Below are 20747 nucleotides of genomic sequence, written 5' to 3'. Positions count from 1 at the left end.
CACCTATCATCTTGCACTCTTCTTTATATGTGTATCAACTGCTATGAACTACTTATGTGCTGTGCTCATGTGACAATTGCAGCACCACTCACTGTGGTGGAACTAGAGAACTACTGCTGTCCACTCAGTAATATAAAGCTAAAACTTACTGCCATGCTCAAATTGAAAGTGGAGGGGGGGAATAGGAAACATTACTTTCATACTGTCCCTCATTGCCATAATTGCTCTGTTGTCTTCGTATGTTTTCATTTGTTGGTCCAAATGAAAACATACGAAAACAGATCTAAATTGTTGTTCCAATCACCTAAATTGATTTTGTGAATTAGTTCATTTAGAAGTATTTGCTAAGTTTCTTTAAGAATGGCAGTATTAGAGATATGACATATATGGGATGCTGCATTAAAGGCACATTTTCTCAAAGCTTTGCAGATATTAATTTTTGTCCTAAGTAATGATATTTCATGTTTGAGAATATGTAAATATGATCTGACCAGTGATTTTGTAGACACAAATTTTTATGCTGTAATGATTTTGGATTTCCATACATTAGTTAGGCTTTTATGAAATTGAAGAGCTTTGTGCTTTCTTTTATTTGTAAGCAGACTATGCAATATAGGTACAAGGTATTGAAAGTCTACTTCCTCTTCAAGAATTTGGAAGTTTTTTTTCAGTTCTGTTTTTATTTTTTTAGGACTTCAGTTTTATTGCTGTTGACCATCAATGACTTACTGTGTTTTTGTATATAAATTATTTTGGTTATGAGCAGTCTGTATCAGTCTTTTAGCACATCATCTCTGAAAGAGACTATTATCTGGGTATCATTGAGTTATTCAGTACTCATTTGACAGACCAAACCCACATAATAGTCTATTTGAAAATTCTTTGAAATAATAAAAACACTCTGAAAACTAGTCAAGGGTAATAATGAAAAGATAAGGTGCTAAGTCTCTCCGAAGGACTTCAAGGAATTAGGAATGCTCTTAGCCATCTTTTCATTAACCATCACTTGCATGTTGGTTTTGGCATGGTATTACTGTTGGTTTAATTATTTGCAATGGTAGTCATAATAACTGCAAATTTTTAACATCCTTTGTCTATTGATTGGTTGTGAAAGCCTTGGGGAAATTATGATTAAGAGAAGATAGTTATCCTTTCGTCCTAGTAGTGTTCTAAATAGTGGATATATTGATAGTACTTCAGTTTACAAAACCTGCTTGAATTCTGAGCAGAAAAGATTGTGTGTGTGTGTGTGTGTGTGTGTGTGTGTTTAGTTCAGAAACATTCCGTTGTAGATTTTTATAGATCTGGGTTTTTAATTTTCAACATTGGCATTATTAGACCTTCCCTCCATTAAGATGAAATGCTGGATGTAGTTAATTGCATTGCAGGTAATTAGTAATTATTTCCAATTTTTTTTTCTGCCATGTTTAATATTAAGCTTCTACCATTATATTATCCAGTCTAGTTGCTTTCTCATTCTTTTGGGAATTTAAATAAATTCAAATTCATTATGGCAAAATATCTATACTGTGAACCTTAATGGTATCTTCACCTTGATGTGGTAAGGAGGCTTGCGTGCACCAGTGACCTCAAGAACTATGCCAGTGGTAGTAGCTAAGCTACTGGTAGGGCCTCCCTAGCTGGAGAGGTCAAGAGGTAGATGCCAGGCTAAGAGAGATACCCTGGTCCTCCAGGCAGGAATTCTGCATGAGGCTGGTTACCTTACCAAGTAAAAAATTTCTACTGGAAAATTCATCAGAAAATATAAATAAATATACAGTTGACCCGTGAATAATGTGGGGGTTAAGGGTGCAGATCCCCTTACATTATTCAAAAATCTGTGTATAACGTTTGACTTCCCAAAACCTTAACTGTTATTATTATATTATTATTATTATAATAACGTGACACCTCCAGGGAGTCCAAGGATTCATTGTGGGAGGGCTCACTACTCTACTTCGCTAATACATCTCATCCTCTCCACTACTAATTAATTCTCCAATTAATTCTCCTATTAATAGCCTACTGTTGACCAGAAGCCTTACCAATAACATAAACAGCCGATTAACACACATTTTGTATGGTATGTTTGTATGTATTATATACTGTATTCTTACAACAAAGAATACAGTATATAATAGAGAAAAGAAAATGTTATTAAAGAAAATCATAAGGAAATGTAGCGTGAAATATACTTTGTTTATTGATACCAGAAGTTTACGTCGACTGTTTACAAGATGAATTGAAAAATGAGATGAGATAAAAGATTAATAGAAAACACTGTAGATGTTTTGCATATTATAAACACTAGACATCAAAAATGAAAAGATAATGTGAAAAAGAAGTTCATATTTATTTACAGGTATAACAATACATGCATTGATAATGAAGAAGCACCAGTATGATTGCTTTACGGTAGCTTGGTGCAATTGATATAATTGCTTTGCAGTAGCCTAGCCCATTGGTGGTGAACCTTTTTATGTGCGCATGCCAAATGCTTACAAATCGAGTTGCCGATGTGCCGGGCAGTTTTTAGTGGGGAAAAATTAATAGAAAATTAATTAATTTATTTATTTATAATATTATATAATATTTTATAAATATTTATTTATATATAAATATATAATATTATTCAGTGTAAAATCAGTTATTGTATTATTAAATTGATTTTAATGATGTTGGTTTGAAAAAAAAATGGTAGTGAGAAAAATATTTATGCATTGTAACTCACCATAGAAGTCAGCTGAGCAGGGGAAGCAGCAGAAGGGCATCAACATGTCGGCTAATTCTTACCATATTTACTCAAATATGACTTGCTCTTGCATATAACTCACACCCCTGATTTTACTTTACAAAAAAAGACATCATAAAAATTTTATGTAGTTTTATGATTTAGTATTCCATCTTTATGTCTGTTTATATTTCTTTGACTACAAATGGCATACAGTCTGTAAGTGTTTGTGTGCATTTGATAAATTTTAACTTTTTATTATACATTTGTCTATACTTTATGGTAGTAAATGATAAAATAGACTAGTATCTACATATATTTTATGCATTTGTGACACTAACCTTTTCTTATTTTTTTTGCTATTTCTAGGCTGCATGATTCATCTATGAGTTTTTTGAAATTGTCACAAATCTCAAAAAGAAAATTCGAATTATTTATTTAAAAAAAAAAAACATAAGTGTACTAGCGCAGTTCAAACGCGCCTTCTTTAAGGGTCAACTGTACATAGAATGGTGGAGCAACAAGATTTATAATTGATTATATCATTTCTGATTAGAAATGATTATATCATTTCTATTCAGATTGTGGAGATGATTGTGGAAATTACCGAGATCTTCATAAAACAAAAATAATGAAGATAGGTAGAGAAGAAGAAAATATTTCTGTAAATCTTGAAAATCACCTGCTGGAACAAGTTAATAAATATGTTTATCTTATATCTAGTAACCTCAACAATATGGAAACAGTAAAACACAGGCTAAACCTAGGTTGGACCAACATGAATAAACTAAACAAAATATGGGAAAATAAAAAAAATCCCAACGAGTCTAAAATTAAAATTATATAAAACAATTATTATCCCAACGGCTACTTATGCTTCAGATGCCTGGAGATTAACTCAACAACCAATCAAGAAACTTCAAGCACTTGAAATGAAATGCCTCAGAAAAATTAATAACACCACTGGATGCAACACAAGACTAATGATCAAGTCAGAACAGATTTAGACTTCCCAGATAATATAATAGACACAATCATTAAGCATAAACTGAAATGGTTTGGTCATATTCAGAGAATGGTCCCTCACAGACTCCCATATTTAGCTCTGAATGGATATATTGGAAGAAAAAGACCTAGAGGCAGACCAAGAAGTACTTGGATGAAGTTGCTGAAAGAACATTCCCATCTACCCAGCTATAGAGTCATGATTGAGATGGCTAAAGATCGCGATAAGTGGAGAACCTTTCTTCTTAGTGGACTCAACCCGTTACCAATCGGATGAGATGAGATGATGAAATACAGGTTACAAAATTTACAATAAAATATTGCATAAAAGGCTAAGAAATATTGCAAACATAGACTCTCAGAAGAACAAAGTGGTTTCAGACATGGAAGATTATGTATAGAAAATATTTATTTGCTAAAACAAATTATTGAAAAAAAAAGAGAGAGAGAGAGTTTAATTTAGATCCTGATTTGACCTTTATTGATTATAAGAAAGCATTTGATAAAATACACAAGACAAATTATGGAATATAATATATAAAAAACAAGAATATCCATTGCATTTGGCACAGGGTTATACAAAGTTTATATTAAGATACAGAAATACAGTTACAGTTAGGTAATAAATTAACACAAGAGTTTAAAATTAATCAAGGCGTGTTAGACAGGGATGTAGCTTATCTCCAACTCTGTTCAACATTATATTGATCAGATTATTAAAATATGGAAAACAACAATAAAACTAGGTATCTGGTTAACCAAAAGAACAGTTATGAATACAATGCTGTATGCAAATCAGATTATATTACAAAACAATGAAAATGACCTTCAGAAATCTTCTTCTTTGGCACTACAGCCCATTGTAGGGTGCCTTTGGCTCCCATTTCTGGATTTCATAACTCACTACGAGGTGGGGTCATTACCCCCACACTCAACCATGTGCAATTGTCTGTGGGGAATTGTGTTCTTAAGACTGGTTTGCCTGCTCTGCGGGAGGGAAAACTCCAGATAAATTGGGGAGAAAAACCCTGCAGTCCATTCCAAAGACCGACTAACCTGGCTGTGTTTGAGAAAGATCCTTAGCTCCTCATGTCAGCGACAAGAATTGGATGCAGGACACTCCTTTCCCAGGCATATGGTTGCAGAGTGCGTAACCACTTGGCCAACTGTGTAGACACCTTCAAAAATCAGTTTATGAATTAAACAAAAGTCGTGGCATTTAAAGATCAAGATCATGTTTGATCAAAAATAGTCGTAGAAAATAAAATAATAGAACAGGTGCAGAACATATGAAAAAATAAAGCAATTTCAGAAAATTTTGGAACAATTAAAAAGACCCTGAATAAAAAAAACAAGACAAGAAACTCAAACTAAAATTTTATAAAGGAATGGCCACTCCCACTCATTTATTGGTTCAGTGTTAAAAAGAACGATGAAAGTAAACTACAGGCTGCAGAAATGAGATTTTTAAGAGCAGTTAAAAGATGTACAATATATTGGCTACCAAAAGAGGTGGATAAATATAGAGGGGGGAGAGACCAGCAGCGAGATAGAAAGACCAGTGAAGCTGAAACAGGCAAATGTCTAATCCTTGAAGGAAAGAAGATCTATACTGAAGTACAATAAATTATTCAGCAGTTTTAAAAAGTACTTCTTTTTTATCTTTAACTGAGAAAAATTACAGCTAGAGAGCTGAGAAGAGAAGGTGTAACATTGAGAGAGGAAAATTCAAGTATGGAATCATTTGGATCCATATTTTTCATCAAATTTAAAGAATGAAGTGGAGGTTTTATTTCAGAAGTGCATGGAATATAGTCTGTTAATAGTAAATGGTATATGCTAATATTTTCAAGCTACTTTATTTTTTTTCAATTGAAGTAAAGGAACTGTTGATAATTCTTATAGCAATTAGAATAGAAGGAAGTAACGTGCTTCTATTATATTGTGAGAATTTGTATGCTTCATTTTGGAATGGAAGCAGCATTTGATTGAATTTTCTGTCAACGACTGGAAGGCAGGACTGTTTTGTTCCATTAACCACACTACTGGCCAAGACGTCTATAGATGTCAAGGTTATCATGGATGCAAAGTGAGTGCATATTAAAATAGTAATACCATTGATATTACATTGAAATATATGATGGATGCGTATTTGATCCATAATTGGCTGGTAGGGTGTTAAATTCTTTTCTCATGGTGTAGGTGAAATGGATGTTTACTAATACTTTGAATGCAAAACAGGCAATTGGTATAATTATCTGCTCTGTTACCACCAAACAAAAGGTTATTACTAAACCTGTAGTACATTTGTACTATGGGTAGGCTAAGAATTTTTTTTTTTTTACATAGTCCAGAAACCCTGCTCTAGACCAAACATGGAACTTTTTCAGCCCTCCAATAAGTGAGGCAGTGGTCTCACACTGGGCTATGAAATTCATCTTCTACTCAAAGTGATATATGTACATATATGAAAATCATAGTATGCCAAAAGTTATGATACATCAACTCATTTCTGGCTTTTGTACTCTAACATAATTTTGCTTTGCCTAGTTTTATAAACCTTGAATGATCTGATTGTAACCAAAATTGAAATGATCTGATCTAGCAGCACATCCAGTAATGTAGAATTAATATCATGTATAGAGGCTTAAGTGCAGTGAAGACATGATGTTGGAGGTTTAATGGATTTTTTACAACACTCAGAAAGGATTAAAAAGAATTTAATACTTCCTATATTTCGTCCTAGTCACTAGGACATCTACGGGGAATACAAAAATAACTAATGTAACATAACACAAATATCATACAATACTAAGCCCAACCACGTGGGTGACACTAAAGTCCTATCTAGGTGGAGCGCCCTCTAAGGGTGGTTGTAGGTGGCCTGGAATATAAAGTAGGATCTCTGGTGATGAGTGTTTCCCAAATTTTCGGAAGCTTAATGCAACCGTAATGCACCGCAAACTTGCTACCCTTATCCGTTCTACGAAAGATCAGCTCCCTCCTCTCTCTCTGCCTGGAGTTTACAAAGTACCCTGTTCCTGTAAGCTGGCGTACTTTGGACAGACAGGCAGATCAGCATCCATCCACCTAGATGAACACAAGTCTTACATCTGTAAACACAACTATGGTCATTCAGGCTTGGCTGACCATGTCTTGGACACCACCCACAGAGTATCATGGAAGAAACCACCATGCTCCATCACAGCAAATTCAAGAAAGGGAGACTATTCTTAGAAGCAGCAGAATCTCTTAGAATTCAACCAAATCTTAATAAATACGGTTGCATTAAGCTTCCGAAAATTTGGGAAACACTCATCACCAGAGATCCTACTTTATATTCCAGGCCACCTACAACCGCCCTTAGAGGACGCTCCACCTACATTAAACCTCCAACAAACCTCCAACCAAAGAGAGGGCGCTAGTGGGTGAAGCGCTACGGACGTGTTTTGAAGAGCTCCTGATTCAAATAAGTTTTACTAGGAATAATTAAGTATATATGCGTAATTGTTTAAGTAAGAGCGGCTGTAAACGTTGTACGCTACCGATATTATTAGTGTGGGTTTTTTTTTTTTCTTGTTTAAACTAAATACGAAATTGTTAATATTAGACCTAGTAACCTGCAGAGAAAAAAAAAAAATGGCAGCGGCATTGTCATTCCATGATTTTAATTTGGATTTCAGTTGTTTCGTTAAGTGTGAGGTCTGTTATATGTATTCCTTCGATTACATAAATGATTTGTGGATGTTTAGTGTGGATGGAAGAAGGGTATGTGCGAAATGTGACCTGAACAAGGAATTGATGAATGCGAATATGAAGTTGATGACAAAGTGCTAGTACCGATTGTGTCGCGAGTGCACGTTTGAAAGAGGATGGTGAGAAAGACAGGTGAAAAAATGTTAAAAAATCAGGAAAAAAGAAAAAGAGCGATTTGACAACCGTAACGGATGTTAAAAGGGACGAACGTGAGGCGGAAAGAAACAAAATTGAGAGAACGAATGAAAGTAGAAATGGCGTGATGCAGAAATTGCAAGTAAAAAAAAATCGAAAGAAGGAATGATAGCGAAAAAAGAATGACTGATGGCGAAAGTTGGAAGCATGTTGGAACGAAAGTACTGAACCAAAGAAAGATGAATGACGGTAAAAGTGAGAAGAATGATAGCGAAAGTTGGACGCATGTTAGTCCGAAAGTACGGAAACAAAGAAAGATATGTGAGAGTGAAAGTGAGAAGAATGATAGTGAATGTTGGACCGAAAGTACGGAAACAAAGAAGGATGAATGAGAGGGAAAGTGAGAAGAGGGGGTCGAGAGTTAGAAAGTTAGAAAGATTTAATGATAGAGAGAATGTGTCGCGAGGTTCAGAAAGTGAATTGGATTGGATGAAGCAAGAAATGAAATGGATGCGGAATGAAATTAAGAGAATTCAGGTCAAAACTATTAAAATAAATCATGATGGCATGAAAGAGTTAACAAAAGATGAGCGAGTGGCGTTGTATGGCGACTCCATTATTAAAGGTGTGCTAGAGGATAAAATGCACAAGGTATGTTTTCCGGGCGGTAAAATGAGTAGAGTGATTGAGGCATTGAATATGAGGCGGGAACGAGCAAAAGAGTTAATTGTATTAATTGGTACAAATGATTTGAGAGAGAACAAAGAGCATGTAAAAATGAATGTCAGGAGACTGCTTGAAAAGATAAAGGAGAATAGTGTGACAGGAAGGGTAGTCAGTGTGTTGCCTAGGTATGATTGTGGTGAAATGAGGCGGAGAGCAAGGATTATGAATGATATTCTAGCTGAAATGTGTGAGGAGATGGGAGTACAGTTTGTTAATGTGTGGAATGAGTTTGAGGGACGAAGTTAGCTGTATAGGAGCGATGGACTGCATTTGAGTGGTTATGGTGTGAGTCGCTTGGAGAGACTGCTGCTGAAAAGTGGAGAAGTGAATGGAGAGAATGAATCAGATCGAGAGGGGAGTGATGTGGAAGAGCAGGAGAGATTGAAGAAGTGGAAATGAATGGGGAAGTGAGTGGCATGAGTATAGAAAACGAGAAAATGGGTGTGCAAGAGGAGCAGGGAAATGGGGAGGCTCAGGGTGGACAGGGATACACAGCGTGAGAAAGGTGGATGCTCCAAGAGGAGGTGAGAGCATGTGTAGGCTGGAAAGTAATGGGATGATCAGGGATCAAAAGGAAACAGATGGAATTGCAAAGGGTTCTAAAATGAAGAAGCAGAAAGGGAAATGGCCCCAGTCCAGCATGGAGAGATCACATCGAGTGAGTGGTATCAGTGGAACTAGCTGTAGATCCAGAAATTAGTTGTTGTGTTTGTATACCAATGCTAGAAGTATAAGAAACAAGGTGGATGAAATGGTTGCACTAATTGCATCTGTGCACCCAGAGATTGTCAGAATAAGTGAGACATGGTTAGATGAGGATGACATCCTGACAGGAATAGAGATGGAAAGGTATGATGTGTTTCGTGAGGATAGAAGGGGTAAAAAGGGAGGGGGAGTGCTATGAAAGAGTTATGTCCATACAAGGTAGAGATGCAAGAGGGAAATCGGGCCAGTGGTTTTGAGGCAGTATGGTGTGAGATAGAGGTGAATAGAATCAAATACTTGGTGGGATGTTCTTATAGACTTGGTAATGTGGGTGGTGGTGATAGTGAAATGTATAGTCAAATAAGCCAAGCAAATAAGAAAAGGGTGATCATTATGGGTGATTTTAATTATGGCAATATAGACTGGAATGAAGAGATAGCAACTGGAAGTAAAGAAAATGAGTTTCTTGAGTTTTTGAGGGATAACTACCTCAGACAGTATGTAACAGAGGGCACAAGAGGATTAAGGGTCTTGGATTTGGTCATCTCATCGGAGGATGTAATTATCAATGAGGTATCAAATCATCCACCAATTGGTGAAAGTGACCGTGAGGTGATTACTTGGGTGGTTGCCAGCAGTGCAAGGACCCCTGTGAAAAAAGGGTATATGTGGAACTACAAGGGGGATGATTATGAAGAGCTCAGGAGACAGCTTGCAGGTGTAGCATGGAATGAGGAGTTAGCTGGAAAAGCGATCAATGCAGCTTGGGGGATTTTCAAAAAATATTTAGTAGATGCAATGTCTAAATGTATACCATGGGTGAGAAGGTTAAATAAGGTAGGTGTGAGATGGATGAATAAAGAGATTAAGCATGCAATACAGAGAAAAAGGGCATTGTGGAGGCAGCATAAGAGAAGTGGAAGTAACCAGTTTCATGAGGTCTACAAAGACCAGGCAAGGAGGGTGACTTGGTTGGTGAGAGTAGCTAAAGAGAGGTATGAACAGCAGTTAGCTAATGAAGCTAAAAAGAATCCTAGGGAGTTCTTTCGATATGTAGCCAGCAAAAGAAAGAATGATTATGGAAGGATGACATTGATTGGAGGAAATGGTATAAAGACAGCTGTTGCAGAATGTGTGGTGGAGATACTTAACGAGCAGTTCATAAAGATCTTTCAATCTTGTGAATGTGACTTCATGGAGAGATTAAGAGCAGTTGATGATGGGGAGGAGTGACTGACTGTAAGTGAGCAAGAGGTGTTTGGGGAGTTGAGTAAACTAGATGTAAATAAGGCTGTGGGACTTGATAATATATCACCGTGTATTCTGAAGGAATGTGCCAGAGAGTTGACACCTGCCTTGACATATTTTTTAATACGAGTCTTGCACTTGGTCAAGTCCCTAAAGAGTGGAAGGAGGGCAAGATTGTGCCACTTCAGAAAGGAGGTGATCGAACTCAAGCATCAAACTATAGGCCTATCTGTGTGTCAGGTGTTGTGGTTAAGTTGTTGGAGAAGCTTGTGAGAACTAGGATCCAGAGTTGGGTTGACAATAATGATATAATCTTTGATGGACAGCATGGATTTGCTAAAGGGAGGTCGTGTTTTAGTAATCTACTTACTTATTACAATAAAGTGACTGCTTCCTTGGACAGAGGAGAAGGATACACAGTAATATACTTGGATTTCGCAAAAGCTTTTGATAGAGTACCTCATGATAAGTTGACAGTCAAACTAGAGCAGATGGGGTTGGATATTAGATTAGTGCATTGGATTGGAGACTGGCTATCTGATAGATATCAACAAGTTGTGTATGGGGGTGCAATATCCAGGAAAAGGAAAGTCACTAGTGGAATGCCTCAGTGATCTGTTTTAGGGCCATTACTATTTAACTTGTATATTAATGATATTGGCGAAGATTTGGATGGAGATATTCAGTTGTTTGCAGATGATGCAAAGTTGGGACGAACCATAAAGAGTAGTGAAGATGTTGTGGCCTTGCAAGAAGACTTGAATAAATTGAGTGATTGGGCAAGCAAATGGGGATGTGAGTTCAATGTTGCAAAATGTAAGGTTTTAAAATTTGGAAAACAAAGATGGGATGCAGAATTTATGCTTGGTGAGAATATATTGTCGGAAGTAGAGGAAATAAGAGATCTGGGGGTGATAGTGGATAAGGATCTAAAATTTAGGGGACACATCGCCAAAATTGTGAAGACAACACAAAGACTTCTGGGAATGATGCGGAGGACACTGATGTGTAGAAGTAGGGAGATTCTTGTTCCATTGTATAAGGCTTTGATTAGGCCACACATGGACTATTGTGCCCAGATTTGGTCACCTGGTTTTCAGAAGGATGAAGAGATGATGGAAAGGGTCCAAAGGCGACTGACTAAGGTAGTTTCTGACCTCTGGAATGTCGAGTATGAGGAAAGATTGAAAAGATGTAATTTGCAGAGTCTAGTGGAGAGAAGGAAGAGGGGAGATATGATAGAGACCTACAAGTTGGTAAGGGGTTGTTACAGGATCAATGGTGGAGAAGTTCTACAGAGAATAGTGGGAGATCAGGGGAGAACCAGAGGTCATCCCTGGAAACTGTATAAAGAGGGTGTGCGTAGGGGAGTGAGAGGCAGGTTTTTTTTTTCGTGCAGAGTTGTGAGTGATTGGAATGCCTTGCCTGAGAGTGTGGTGTCTGCAATGAGTTTGAATGTGTTTAAGACGTGGTATGATGAGATGTGTGTGAGATAAAAGGACCTCCTAGATGAGTCTTTGACTCCATGAGGTCTTGTTTAATAATAATAATAATAATAATAACATTATGTCTTCACAGCACTTAAGCCTCTATACACGAATTCTAATCATTCATGGAGAAGATTTAGCACGCAAATCCAAGCAATACAGTAAGTCTAAACTACGACTATCTAGGCAACTGAATAGGCTGGCCTTTTTAAAAAGATGTCGGGATACAAGAGTGATACCGAACTGCGTTAAACTAAAGACCAATTTCCATTCCAAAAAAGCACTCCGGATATATAACCGTGCCAGCCTGGCATTGCTTCGCGAGCAAATCGCTTCTACTCGTGCCACCCTCTCAGTGACGAACGCCACCATTGGCTTCTTACATTCAGAGCTCTCCAACGTTCTTAACCCTGAACTTTGGTCGATTCTCTCCGGCATTTCGGAAACCTCCGCACAGAAAGAATTTCAAAAAATAAAAATAAAAAATAAAAATAAAATTTTGGAAGAGAGGTCTACAGTAGTAGACCTCTCTTCCAAAAGGCTCAATGACGATGCCGTCAGTGCACTTAGCCTCAGCCATAATTTTGCCGTCGCTCCGAAGGAAGTGGCAATGCTTGATGTAATGGTTAACATCGAACGTGGGATCGGTTGCTTACTGTCGGAGATAGCCAATAACATCAGACTTGACGTAGCCAACATCCTTGCTCATTCTTCACCTCCAAAAAAGTAATTTATTGTATGCCCAACACACAGCTCTCCTGAAATTACGGAAAGAAAAAAGTATCGTCATCACCAGAGCGGATAAGGGTAATGCCACAGTCGTTCTTAATACCAGTGAATACAATCGCAAAATGAATATTATCCTCCGTGATCGCGCTACCTACATCCCGATAGAACATGACCCCACAAAAACACAAGTTAAAAAATTAAAAATCTTACTTAAAAAAGTATCTTCCTGGCTCCCCGACATCACGAAAAAACTTAAACCTTTCTGCTCCTGTCCCCACCGAATTTACGGCTTACCAAAAATCCACAAACCCAATTCCCCACTCAGGCCTATAGTAGATGCCACCAATGCACCTTGCTACAGACTGTCTAAACAGCTGGCCAACTCTCTGACCCCCCCTCACTGGAAGGTCCACTTCCTATATAAAAAACTCGACTCACTTTAAAGGCCTCATAGAAAATTTAACCTTGAATAAAGCAGACATATTAGTAAGCTTTGATATCTCCTCTTTGTTTACTAATATTCCTTTAACTGACACCTCATCTCTCTTACAAAAAGTTTTCCCTTCTGACATTTTAGATCTCTTTTCCTTTGCCATTAACTCTGGGTATTTTGCTTGGAAGAACAAAATCTACAAGCAGATAGAGGAAACCGCCATGGGTTCCCCCCTTCTCTCCCCCCCCCCTTGCCAATTTCTATATGGAAGATTTTGAAAAACGAGCCATAGACTCAGCCCCACTCAAACCTTCTATCTGGCTAAGATATGTAGATGATGTGTTCTCTATTTGGCCACATGGCCCAGACACGTTAGACTCCTTCCTCAGCATCTCAATATCCTACATCCAAGAATCCAGTTTACTGTGGAAAAGGAAAAGAACAATTGTTTCTTAGTTAAGCTCACTACTGAGCTTAACTACATACACAACACTTTCCTCTCCAATGGCTACAGCGATCACAGTATCAAAAAAATAATCACTTCCTCTCCCATTCCTGGTCCTTCTCGTCAACAAGAATTTAAAAATGCCATCACCATACCCTACATCCGTGGCACATCCGAAAAAATAGCCAAGATTCTAAAAAAGTACAACCTACACACAGCATATAAGTCCCACTGCAAACTTGCTACCCTTATCCGTTCTACGAAAGATCAGCTCCCTCCTCTCTCTCTCTCTGCCTGGAGTTTACAAAGTACCCTGTTCCTGTAAGCTGGCGTACTTTGGACAGACAGGCAGATCAGCATCCATCTGCCTAGAGGAACACAAGTCTTACATCTGTAAACACAACTATGGTCATTCAGGCTTGGCTGACCATGTCTTGGACACCACCCACAGAGTATCATGAAAAAAACCAACATGCTCCATCACAGCAAATTCAAGAAAAAGAGACTATTCTTAGAAGCAGCAGCATCTCTTAGAAATCAACCGAATCTTAATAAATACAGTTGCATTAAGCTTCCAAAAATTTGGGAAACACTCATCACCAGAGATCCTACTTTATATTCCAGGCCACCTACAACCGCCCTTAGAGGGCACTCCACCTAGATAAGACTTTAGTGTCACCCACGTGGTTGGGCTTAGTATTGTATGATATTTGTGTTATGTTACATTAGTTATTTTTGTATTCCCTGTAGATGTCCTAGTGACTAGGACAAAATATAGGAAGTATTAAATTCTTTTTAATCCTTTCTGAGTGTTGTAAAAAATCCATTAAACCTCCAACATTAAGAATTAATATCAGTTGGAAACATTTGGCCAATAAAAATGGTCAGATTTAAACCAAAATTGTTCCCTGTGGATATTGAGATTTGGGATGTATACAAAGTAACGTTTATTAAATTTCATTTCCAGAGTGGAATTATTGTAGTATATAATTTCTATGCATTTTTCCCCCCTGTTCCTCAACAGAATGTTTGTTACAATTTCAAATGCAAAATTTCAATAAAATCTATCTCCACAAGATGTTAGAATAACTTTCATATTGATGGACAGACAGTTAAATGTCCATTATCCAGGCATTTGTACTACAGACTGCCATTTCACTCGTGATTGTTTTAAGAATGATCAATTCAAGGATGACTCTTGTAATTTGAGACTTCAATCATAACTTCTGGTTCCGAGAGCTGAATAAGCAAAATGTTGTTAAATGTTGTGTTTGCATTATATGCAAATATATTTAAACACTTAACAGTAAAAATATTTTTTTCATGAATCATATTTTTTTATTTTATTATTATTATTTTTTTTTTAGCATTTTGGGTTTAAGTGTGTGTTCACTTTTGGTTTACTTCACCTATTTTCTCATGGAAGGATTTGTATATGGCACTATTTCACTTAAAGGAGCAGCACTTTTTCCTATTTTTATGTCTGGTAAGTATTTATAAAAGAGCTAATTATGCTGATTAATAATTACATTAATTTAATTGATTAAAAAATCTTACTGTGCATATTACAAAAAATAAAATATATGGCACTATTTCACTTAAAGGAGCAGCACTTTTTCCTATTTTTATGTCTGGTAAGTATTTATAAAAGAGCTAATTATGCTGATTAGCTCTTTTATAAAAGAACTAATTATGCTGATTAATAATTACATTAATTTAATTGATTAAAAAATCTTACTGTGCATATTACCAAAATAAAATTCAGCTAAACATTTAATTAAAATATAAATTTATATTTATACAATCACCTACAACTTGAAATATCTGACAATAATATTTAATTTTATCGCATTTCAGGCAATGCGGAGAACTGACTGGGACTTCTGACATAATGTCCAATCCTTGCCTTCATGTGGTGCACCTTGTTAGTAGGTACCTACTGGATACTGAATCAACAAGGATGGGCTAGCAATTTAGGACTTAGCCGACCAAATTATAGTTTCTATTGGCTTAAACCACAAATGCATATAATGGTACAACACCGATGAGATTTCATGCCAACTGGGATATTGTCCAGTTAGACAAGGCCCCTGCTGTTTTCATCAAGGAACCAAGGTGAACAGTGAAAAGTCTGCTACTGGAACAAGCTCAAACCCAACATCTAGAAGAAGAATAAATCTAATATCAGAAGAACTGAAGATAGAAACCATCAATATAAAGAGTATTAGTAGAAAAGAAATGGAATTTGAAGAATTTGGAAAGTATCATGTGGACATAATTGGCATTACTGAGACAAAGAAGACAAAAACTGGTGAGATCTTACTAAATAATAAGTATAAGATGCTATATTCAGGCAATAATGATCAAGGAAAGGAAGAAATAACAATAGCATTCATCACCAAACATGAAGATAAACTTCTTGATTGGAAGGCAGTTTTAAGTAGAGTGATGCAGGCACACTTCAAAATGGGGAAATGGACATGAAACTTATTTGTGCCTATTGTCACACAGATGGTTCTTCTATAGAAGAAGTGGAAGAATTTTTCAAACCATTAGAACAGGCAGCTGATATAATGAAAATGGAAAAAGTGGTTCCTTGTTGAAGATCTAATCAGATGAGTAGGAAATGAATCCCACCAGGCATATAGAAATGTTTTGGGAAAATTTGGAGAAAAGGGCAAAACTAATAATTATGGTAAGTATTTGCTGAATTTCAGCTCAGGACACAGACTAGTCATTACTAACACCATGTTCCAACATAAAGATGTGCACAAATTCATCTAGAGAGAAGACACAAAAAATAAGAAACCCTCATTGACTACATCATTGTTCATAGTGATATCTTCATGCTGGTTCAAGATACAAGAATGTACAGTGGATTTGAAATTGGAAGTGACCATTGCTAAGGAGGATAAAAATAGATATTACATTGAAAAAATGTAATGCTATTTTGGGGACTGGTAAATTACTTTTTAAATTGCTTTTAAAACTAAGAAAGTTTTAAAAGTAATTCATATTCAGCAGCTCTCACAGGTAAACTGTAGGCTATACAAACAAATAGAGACATGGCCAATAACCAAACAAATACTGGACAGAATGAGAAAAACTGAGCATAGAATGGAGAACCATGCTAACCATTAGACTGCAAGACAAAATAAGGAATGATGATGAACGATAAAGGAATGACAATGGAATGAATGAAGAAAAAAAAACAAAAGTGTTGGACATAGGAAAAGAGATTTTTAAACTGAAATGGAGGGCAGGTGGGTAGAACATATTGCACTGATGAAAGTGATAGATGGACAAAGACAATCACCCAGTGTCATTCATATGAAGGAAGATGAATGTTGGGATGACCAGAGAGAAGATGGAAGAATGACCTAAAGGAGATGGCTGGAGAAAGTTGGCATAAGGTATCCTTCAATAGAGAAAGATGGAAACAAAGGGAGACTTATAACAATAAATGGTTATAAAAAGGGCTTAAGAGAAGAGATAGCAGTAATAGTAAAACTTTATGCTGCTAAATTGAAGTCTTCTAATCTCTCTCTCTTCAACAACAGTACTTCAATAAAAGAGAATTAACAGGATTTCATTGTATTAATTTTAACTTCATTGTCATAAAAGACTATCTATTTTGAAACAATGTTATTAATTTCTTATTATAATTACGAACATTTGGTTCTTTTGGGTCTTTGTCATGTCATCAGGGCAAGATGAAATAAATTCAAAGCAATGAGAATGTTCATACAGCAAATATTATCTTCTGTTACCTCTTATTCCCCCAATGGTTGTAAGTGGAACTCCTTTAGCCCTAATATTCTGAAGGCAGGTTCCTGTTTAGTTGTGTGAACTTTGTAATTGCACTATCCTCATAAGGAGCTCTTCACTAGTTTTATCTTCACCCCACTCCCAAGCAAACCAGCCAACCAAATCTCTGCACAGTAATCTAGATGTGGTCATCATATAAAAAGCCAATAAAGAGGGCTAATAACTCTTTGCCCTACCTATCAGTATGTCTGTTTTAACATCCAAGTGATCTTGAGAGCTGTTTTGTCCACTTTTGTGATATGTTCTCTGAACTTAAGTTTCTATCTACCATTATCCCAAAACCTCTAACCTTGTCAATTTCCTGCAGTACATTCCCATTAACACAGTGTGATCCATAAGTCACACACATCAAAGTGTTTCAATTCTAATTATTCATTTCACCTATAGATGTCATCCTAGGACTGTTGGCCAAATCATGTAAACTATCTGCAAAATGGTACCTTTCCCAAGAGCAGTGAATTATTTTGGAATATTATTTGTCTGTCGTGCTGACACAAATGTTGTGGAAAAGTCTTATCAAAGCATCCCAACTCTGTTATTATTATTATCTGAGATCTCCAAGGAGTCAAGGATTCATCGACAGAGCTATAAAACACCGAAACCAGCTGTCATAACTTCCCTTAAATTCATTCACACTAGATGCACTCACTACCTCTAAAGGCAAACTATTCCACTCACTTCCTCACTGCTCTGTGAGAGATAAACCTAGCTCTTACACCTTTAATGGATGCCCCCATGTTCTCTCACAACCTTCCACATAACAAAAAATTTCATCAGACAATATCCTATAATTAAAATCTGAAAATACACCCCAACTCAACATCACCAGCGTTAAAGATCAGTGCTATCAACATAAGAAGCCTGAATGGCAAAGAAATGGAGCTAGCTGAGGAATTAGTTAAGTACCAGATCGACATAATAGGGGTGACTGAAACAAAAAAGACAAAAACTGGTGAGATTTTTCTGAGCAATAAATACAAAATGCTATATTCAGGCAATGACAATCAAGGAAAAGAAGGAGTAGCCATAGTATTCAACACAAAATACAAGGCTAATCTTCTTGAATGGCAGGCAATCTCAAGTAGAGTAATGTGGGCAAATATGAGAATGGGGAACTGGACAATGAGACTTATTTGTGCCTATGGTCCCACAGAAGATTCTACTAAGGTAGAAGTGGAGGAATTTTTTGAGGCTTTAGAAAAAGCAACTGACACAATGAAAAAAAGGAAAAGTTGGTCCTTGTTGGGGATCTAAATAGCAGAGTAGGAAATGATGGTCAGCCATCCAAAAATATTTTGGGAAAATTTGGGGAAAGGAGCAAAGCTAATAATAATGGCAAATATCTGTTGGATTTCTGCTCAGGACATGGACTGATTATTACTAACACCATGTTCCAACATAAAAATGTGCACAAATTCACATGGCGAGAAGAAGCAAGGAATAAGAAAAGTCTCATTGACTATGTTATTGTTGATAGTGATGTTTCCTCCCTGGTGCAGGACACCAGAGTATACAGAGAATTTGAAATTGGAAGTGATAACTATTTAGTCTTGAGCAGGATAAAATCGAATTTAATATTGAAAAGAATAACATGTAAGAAAGTTTTAAAGCGAATAAAAATTGAGCAGCTCTCAGATGTGAACTGTAGACAAAAATATAGAAAGATTATTGAAGAAAAAATGAAAGCTTTTGAGAACAGGAACCAAACCATGGAGATTCGGTGGCAAGCCTTGAAGAAAACCTTGATTGATTCAGCTAGAGAGGCATGTGCTCAAGTTGTCTGCAAGATTAGAAAAATTAGAACTCCATGGTGGACACAGGAAGTTAAAGAGGCAGTGAGGGAAAAGAAGAAAGGCTAAATAAGTCGGCTTGTGCTCTTAGAGAATACAGAGACAAATGTAAGAAAGCTAAACACTGTGTAAAACTAGCTAAACAAAAGTCATGGGAGGACTTTGGCAGGAACATAGAAAATAAATATCAAGAAGGTGACAAAATATTCTGGAGGTTAGAATCTTAGGAATGGAGGAAAGAGTGCTATAAAAGGAGTTAGAGATGATAAAGGTGACATGAAAATGGGAGAAGAAGATATCCTTGAAGTATGGAGTAATTACTTTGAAAAACTGCTAAATAAACAAGCAGTGATGACAGCACAGTGGTAAAAAACACTGACCAGGCATGCAGTCAGGAATATATATATCCATACTTGAAGTAGAAAAAGCCATCAAAGGCTTGAAATGTGGAATGGCAGCAGGAGTAGATGATATTCAACCAGAAATACTGAAGTATGGTGGTATAAAAGTCTTACAGTTACTGCACTGTATAGTTCAGAAAGCCTGGACAGAGGGATGAATTCCCAATGTGATTGGAGTAGAGCTCTCATAGTACCCATATATAAAAAGGGAAATAAAACTGAATGTGAGAATTATAGAGGTATTTCCCTACTGAGTGTTCCTGGCAAGATCTATGCAAGTATACTTGAGAAACGGTTGAGAAGAATTGTGGAAGAAAAGCTTGGTGAAGAACAAGCTGGATTCAGGCCAAATAGAGGCTGTCAGGATCACATCTTCACTTTACAACAAATAGTCGAGAAAGCATGGGAATATAACAAAGATCTGTATTTAAGTTTTGTCGATTTAGAAAAGACATATGACAAGGTGCCAAGAGAGAAGCTATTCAATACGCTGCAGATGGGGCATTATATCAAGCAATACTTAGTCTTTATTTGAGTTGTAAGTCAGCAGTTAGAATTGTAGCAAGTACAGGAAGATGGTTTAATGTTAAATCTGGTGTGAGACAAGGATGTACATTATCCCCTCTGTTATTCATTATCTATATGGATCACATTATGAAGGAAAGTGGTATTAAACATGATATCAAAATTGGAGATGTTAATGTCAGCTCTTTGCTTTATGCGGATGATGTTATACTTTTAAATAAATCCGCTACAAGTCTGCAAGATTCTCTGACTAAATTGAATAGTTGTTGTAATAGATATGGTATGGTCAGCAATAAAAAGACAAAGACAATGAAAATAGGCAGAATCATTGAAAATGTCAACTGTATTGTGAATGGAGAACCTGTGGAACAAGTAAAACATTTCAGCTACTTAGGCATGATTTTTACTGAAGATGGTAAATTAAATTTAGAAATAGACAACAGAATCAGCAAAGCTGGTATAGTAGGAAGTCAATTGAATAAATTCATATGGAATAAGAGAGAAATTAGCCAGAACACTAAATTAGCTATATACAAGACAGTGTTCAAACCAGTTTTAACTTATGGATCTGAGAGCTGGGTCAGAAGTAAAACACTTGACCAAAGAATAGAGACTGCAGATATGAGAGTCCTGAGAAAGATTAGAGGTGTGAACAGATGGCATCAATGGCAATATCATATTAAAAATGAGGATATTAGGAAAGAACTTGACATTGTCAGCATCCAGGAATGCGTTAGCAGAGCTAATCTCAGGTGGTATGGTTACTTAAACAGAGTGGGCGAGGAAAGATTAGCAAAACAAGT

At 36.5% G+C, this 20747-nt stretch overlaps 1 protein-coding gene across 1 annotated transcript in view; it reads left to right on the top strand.

Moving 5' to 3' along the window:
- The window catches only part of LOC150101625 (uncharacterized), an 84264-nt gene that overhangs the window by 25454 nt on the left and 38063 nt on the right, over positions 1-20747 (top strand). The window contains exon 3 of the mRNA XM_090400515.1: positions 14768-14886. Coding sequence (XP_090256641.1) covers positions 14768-14886 — 119 coding nt within the window. The remainder of the gene's footprint in view (positions 1-14767; positions 14887-20747) is intronic.

The sequence above is a fragment of the Typopeltis vanoorti genome, chromosome 11 (genome assembly GCF_054136105.1).
Source record: "Typopeltis vanoorti isolate ZY-2024b chromosome 11, IOZ_Tvanoo_1.0, whole genome shotgun sequence".
Classification (NCBI taxonomy): domain Eukaryota; kingdom Metazoa; phylum Arthropoda; class Arachnida; order Uropygi; family Thelyphonidae; genus Typopeltis; species Typopeltis vanoorti.
The sequence above is the reverse complement of the archived record's forward strand: the minus strand, read 5'-3'. Positions and strand labels throughout refer to the sequence as shown.